The sequence below is a fragment of the Populus euphratica genome, unplaced genomic scaffold (genome assembly GCF_000495115.2).
Source record: "Populus euphratica unplaced genomic scaffold, PopEup_1.0 scaffold7.1, whole genome shotgun sequence".
NCBI classification, from domain to species: domain Eukaryota; kingdom Viridiplantae; phylum Streptophyta; class Magnoliopsida; order Malpighiales; family Salicaceae; genus Populus; species Populus euphratica.
Genome location: NW_011499871.1, coordinates 1,272,552 through 1,278,959, shown reverse-complemented (window position 1 = coordinate 1,278,959; position 6,408 = coordinate 1,272,552). Strand labels below are relative to the sequence as shown.

Below are 6,408 nucleotides of genomic sequence, written 5' to 3'. Positions count from 1 at the left end.
TGGGGGGGGGCTTCACATGTAACAAGTGACTCAAGCTCGGAGGAAGGCATCAGACCTTATCAGACATCTGTTGCCTTATCTCTTCCAAATGTGGCCTCATGAGCTGCAGAGAAGACATGGGGTCATAAATCTTTACATTTAACAGATTGATGGGAGCGCAAAAATTTTCACAAGTGAAAAGGTTGCACCCAGACAAAATAGTGGCAGGAAGTAAAGCAACCAAAAGGGGGAAACACACTGCACCACATATTTTTGCATGCCAGAATCCTGGAATAGCTTAACCATTAATCAGTTGCACATAATTCTTGCCACCGGAAGCAAGTTAATCATCTACATAAAAATGTAGTCAAAAGCAAGTAAAAGATGATCAATCATAGACTAGCTATTAAAAAAGAAGCACAACCTCCATGTCTAGGAGGGGTTAAGTATTGGGAATAGAGACTAGTGATGCTTTGGATTCTAAAGCATAAAGCAGATGTGGCATTCAGAATTTAGAAGCACAAGCACATATCTGTCAGTTTTGAGTTTGAAGAAGTGTAATGAAAATGATAGAAGAACAATAACAGAGATGAAAGTTAAGAAAAAAGATAACAAGCACCATAGGCAATCATGTAAATAGACCGTGTCAGAAGCAGCACCATAAACAAAATAAAAGGCTTGCACTCAATTCAGATGACGTTACTTTTTACCCACTGTGGCAGCGTGTGACTGTGCAAGGACATCAAGGTGCTAACACACATAACACTGATACAATCAAATAAGATGGGGAGAAATTGAAGATGCATCAGCAACTAAAACAACATACAGTAAGTTTTGTAGTGGCTTTCAGTTGATTAATTAAAAGAGGAACGGTTGCCCCTCTAATCAGAAGAGTTGTTACAATTATGGAAGCCCACCTGAAAAAAGAAAACATAATTAGATAAATAGAATAGCTTGGCTTTATGTCACATATTACTAAAACTTCCAGAACTTCCAGGTTAAAAGGCAACTGAGAAACCATTTAATCAAAATGCACATTAATGAAGAACCTTTGACTCCATGACCATTGAAAACACAACTTAATAAGATCCACAAGTAAATGAATGCTATAAAAGTTCTTTCAGGTTGAATCATGTTAATACCATACACTGGCTAAGTCCCCGTTCTAACAACGGCTAAGACATGGCTTCTGATTTGAGCCTCATCATGCAATACCCCCCTCTGGCGTTTGGGAACCCCCAAAATAGGGTAACTTTATTTCCTTGAGAAAAAGAGATCAAAATACCAGTTGCTACAAATGAAACATCTACTTAAATTACTGCATGCGAGTAAGACTGAAACATTCAAAAAGAAATGAGTATGGCAGATTCTTAGAAACTCGTATTCTGATTAATTATTGGGCTAAGGCATTCTTTCACTGTCCTATCTGTCCATGTTACTAAATCACTCATTCAACATTTAATGAAATATACATTAGCAACAGAACCAAATAGTCCAGTACCAGTTGAAACCAGTGAAAGAATGCACTGCATCAATAACATGCTGGAGAGCCGCAACAGGAAAGTAAGAATCAGCAGCAGCAATGGCAACCTCATTCACCACAGGAGCCTGAGCAGACACAGCCCCAATAGTCGTGTCTGTGAGAACATCAGCAACATCATTTATCAGCTCAATGTCTTCTGACCCTCCACCAATAGTTGACATATCCCGACAAAAAGACACCCCAATGCTTGGCGAAAGAGATAAATCCAAACATCTTCTATTATGAAAGAAACCAAATACAGCCAAATTATCATCAAATCTTTTTCTGCTGCTTCCAAATGACCTCTGCTGAAATAAATTACTCATTCCTTTTGAAGGACCCTCTTCAATAGAATTATGTTTGCGATCATCGTCGTGGAGAATGTAACTAAACGAAGCATTATATCTTCTTCTTACAATGTTTGCTCTTGTTGACAGACTCCGCACAGAAGCCATTGATTCAAAGAACAAAATTCCTCTACCAGAAATCAATAACCGACAAAATTACCAATACAAATTATAATCAGCATCATAGTATATATGCATATCAATTTATAAAAAAAAAAGTATTGATAAAATGAGAAGAAACTTAAATGACATGATTATCATACAAACGTGTTATAATTGTGCGTTAGCAATTAAATCATGACTCGACAACATTTCAATTCCAATTAAGAAAAAATGGGGGTCATAGAGCTCTTTGTAAGCTTAAAAGATCAGAATTTCAGCCATTTAAGGTTCCAATACAATTAAGCACCAAATCAGAGATTGGAAATTTGAATGGGTTTGTCTAACAATTTTCTCAGAAACCCAACAAGTAGAGGAAAATTAACACCCAAAACAATTAAAAATAGTTGGAAACTTCAACTAGAAACATTGAATTATGAAGAGTGACTACCGTTCTCAGTGCTTGGGAGAAAGAATTTCACTTAAGAGTGACCATTCCATCGAGTTTTTTTAGCTAATCAGATCAGAGCAATTACAGGGTCTAGGGTTTATGAGAGTAATTTTGTAGTTATACGCGTTGGACTATATGTGAGTCCGTGACTGGACCTAAATGGGCTCGGGTATTAAATAGAGACCTAACTCTAGTCTGAAGCTCGTCAATTTATCGGGTTTGCTCTTTAGTTATCGTGTGGGTTCCAAATAATGTAAGGAAATGAAATCAGCAAGGATTTTTTTTGTGAATAAATTATTTTCGGCGCAGATTGATATATATATATATATATATAATGAAAAAACGGTGCAAATTGCATGCCTAAAACCGGAATTCTCAACTAATAATGTTCAGATACTCCAGGATTGACATTGGAAAAAATTTAGATCATTGGGTAAGTCTACAAGTTATCAAATCAGTAATTTTTATTGAAAAAATGTTGTTGTTTTTTTTAATATGGTAGAGTTTGATAGAATTAACTGTATTATTAAATATATAAATAAATCAGTTAAATTTAATTAATATCATCTTTGATTTAATTAGAAATACAAATTAAATAATATTTTAGATCTTGAATTTCTCAAATTAACTGATAAGATCATTTTGAATCTAACAAATATGTTTTAAAAATTATCTTGTTTAATTATTAAAAACCCCAAGGTGTTATGTGTAAAACATGGATCAATAAGTATTTGTCATTTTAGGTTGTGAGGGTTTGTTTATTTTTATGTTTTAAAATCATTTAAAAAAATAATTTTTTTATTGACTTCAAATAATTTTTTTTATATAGTTTTGATATGTTAATATTAAAAATAATTTTAAATAAATAAATATTATTATTTTTATACATTTTTAAATAAAAATATTTTAAAAAATAATCATTATTAAATTTTTAAATGTCCTTACAAGCTGATAGAAGCATGTAAAACGGTGTGTTGAATATTATTAAAGTTTCTCACATTTTCTACATTTTTAAATATCCTTACAAGCTGGTGCATATATAACCCATAGGGAAGCATGTAAAACGGTGTGTTTCATATTATTAAAGTTTCTCACATTTTCTACGTTTCTTCCTCTTTATTTCTCCCCTTCTTTCAAAATTGTATCGTCAGCGGAGCACTTCCTGGCACCTGTAGAAGCTTGAATTTTGTATCGAATGGGTCAATTCTACGGTTTAATGGCAATTTTCCTCTTCAACTATGCAGATTGGGCCACCTTTACATCTCTGCTGTTAATTTTAGCAATTTCATCCCTGAAACTATCATGCTTTGGACAAATATTGTCCCATTTAACTGTTAATATTTCAAAGTATTTGACGGTGGGACTCTCATTTAATATCAGGTAGCAAAAGACTTTATTGCTTGTACCAGAGAGCAAATGCTTACTTTTGAAGGATCAAGCTTTGGACAGTTGAAGTGGTACTGTGTTCTTTATGCAAACTAATTCAATCGCGGAGGTAACTTCCAAGCTGAGCTGGGAAACCAAAAATACAGCTTTGCTTTCTCGTTGGGACCAGATGATAGTTCGCTTGCTGGCAAAGCTTTAACGAAGCAAGATGCTTTGTTCTTCCACGAGACTATATATAGTCAAGAATGTTATTGACTTCTTCCTTTCCACTGGGATCTTTGATGACAAGTTTCCAAAAGAACTCGATGATCATACAGCTGGTGGTATTGGAGCTTAAAGCCTCTTATGATTGCTTCTGGTTATATTGCACCTCCTTATGCTATGGATTGTATATTACATCACATGGCATGGAAAAAAAAAACTCGTGGATTGAAGGGGGCAGTAGAAGTTAAATTCAAGTCAAGGAAGAAGATGCTTGCTTACAAGCATTGGGTTCTTCTGTTTACCCTCCAGGATAAGGGTCGAGATTTTTTAAAACTTGTTCGCTTTACTCAATCCTTATACTTTATATTTTTTTTATTTGACAGTACGTGGATTAAGTATTTATTTTTATTTTATTTAGAAATATTTTGACTTTAAAGTTCTTGTTAATAGACTTCTTATCTATTAGATTTCTTTAACATAACAAAAAATAGTTTGTTTTTTCGTATGAACTTACCAAAATCAAATGAGGTGCTTCCATTGTTGGTCACAACTTGTAAGAACATATGCAAAGCAACTATCATATACAATAGAACATCAAAACTCCAGCAAAAATATATACCTTGTAAAATGTAATTAGTCATCTATGGTGTTGATAATGAAGAGTATGCTGAGGTCGGTGAAGAGGAATGGGTCATTACAGATGACCCGTCCAGTGAATTTCTACACAACGGGCATGTTGCATTCATTTTAAGCCATTCATCTACGCAGTTAGCATGGAAGTAATGGTTGCAGTCAGGGATAGTCCTTAGTGTATCCTTAGGCTGATACTCAGATAAACATATAGGGCAAGTGTTGTCATTAGGCTTAGGCAATCTTCCACTGTCACCAAGTTGGGTTTTGAGGTAAGATTCTATTGTTGGTCCATCAAGACCAGTAATCACCACACATGGTTGTGGAGCAACTGAGGTAGACATTTCCGTGGTGGGTTCATTGCCGCTGCTACGTGTCTTAAGTCTGCCAAACACATAAGAGCCGATACCAATTATGCATAGCAGTCCTGGTATTCCAGCACCTATTATGATGCCATATTTTGCACTTCTTGGGAGAGGACCTAGCAAGGCAAAATCATGAACAAGGATTAGAATTAAAAAAAAAAAAAAGGAAGAGGAAGAGAGAAAGAGAGGAAAGGAAGGGAAAAGGGAGCGATGGATATTCAGATGATATTCTTTCTAGATTGCAAATCTACCATTTCTAATCAACTTGGCCTCTCATCTATTCACGGGTTTTAAACAATTTGGTCAACCAAAAGTTTCCTCCCTTTCTTCGATTTCAGTCATTTTTTGGTGAAATACATGGTGTGCTTTCATTTATCACAAATGGAATGAAAGAGTGCATACTGCGGGTGCTGCTATAAATGCCTCAGTCCATTATTTAAGATGTGGCAAACAGGCTGTGCAATACCAAGCCATGGAAGGAAGCTGTAATGAAACCTGAAGCATTAGAGATCATATGTCAGTTATGGGATTTTGATTACAGTTAGCTTGTATGCTTTTTTCTTTTTCTTTTTTTTGCCTGTTGTTTTCTTGCACAGCTTTCTGTTTCTAAGCAGGACTTACTCTTTCTAGTTTCGAAGTTAGTTTTAAAGGTGTATTTGTTTCCGTGTTTTTAAAAAAATATTATTTTAATATATTTTTAAGTAAAAATTATTTTAAAAAATAATTACTAAAAACTACCGAAATATATTCATTCATTAAAAAATATCATTTGGTGAACAAATCCTTAGTCATTCATAAATCACAATAATATGAGACAGCATAATGAACCAAACATTCTACCTCCACCTAAATTAAAAAAGAATCCTATGACTTTGGGGAAATTCACCATTCCCTTCAAAAATTTGACTATAAAGAATTGACACGTATGCAATTGCGTTTTCAGCGTTCATACAGAAAGCGATTCCCCACCCTACAGAATCATGTGACCACCCAACCTCTCCCTTGTCCCTTTTTTTATTTACTAGCAATTTGACTTTGAAGCTCAATCAATCATCTTCTTCCCCTAGTAGCTAAGACCCTTTCAAGACATTCTGTAGCGATTTATGTCATGCACTGTTAAATAATGTGTACAGGATCATTTTCAATTTTGAGTACCCAATGGATGAATTGTGATTGGTTATTACTAAAAATTCAATCATGATAAATTCTCTGATTCTATTTCTCTATGTGCTTACTTTTAATCTTGTAATTAATAAAGCGAAAATAATCTAACATCATGTAAAAAATCACCCTAGAATCATATCATCATCATTTTATCCTATGTACTCAATCCTAGATGTAGTCTGTACACACAGTATACACTAAAATCATATGCACTGTTAAATAATGTGTACAGGATCATTTTCAATTTTGGGTCCCCAATGG

At 34.4% G+C, this 6,408-nt stretch overlaps 2 protein-coding genes across 2 annotated transcripts in view; both read right to left on the bottom strand.

Moving 5' to 3' along the window:
- Positions 1-2,522, bottom strand: part of OXA1 (inner membrane OXA1-like protein) — a 5,753-nt gene extending 3,231 nt beyond the window's left edge. Inside the window, exons 1-4 of the mRNA XM_011028594.1 lie at positions 2,399-2,522; positions 1,481-1,978; positions 806-896; positions 56-103 (exon numbers count right to left, since the gene is read on the bottom strand). Of these exons, the coding sequence (XP_011026896.1) occupies positions 56-103; positions 806-896; positions 1,481-1,956 (615 nt within the window). The 5' untranslated portion in view covers positions 1,957-1,978; positions 2,399-2,522. The remainder of the gene's footprint in view (positions 1-55; positions 104-805; positions 897-1,480; positions 1,979-2,398) is intronic.
- Positions 2,523-4,459: 1,937 nt separating this feature from the next.
- The window catches only part of LOC105127334 (RING-H2 finger protein ATL20-like), a 2,960-nt gene continuing 1,011 nt past the window's right edge, over positions 4,460-6,408 (bottom strand). Inside the window, exon 2 of the mRNA XM_011028593.1 lies at positions 4,460-5,099. Coding sequence (XP_011026895.1) covers positions 4,630-5,099 — 470 coding nt within the window. The 3' untranslated portion in view covers positions 4,460-4,629. The remainder of the gene's footprint in view (positions 5,100-6,408) is intronic.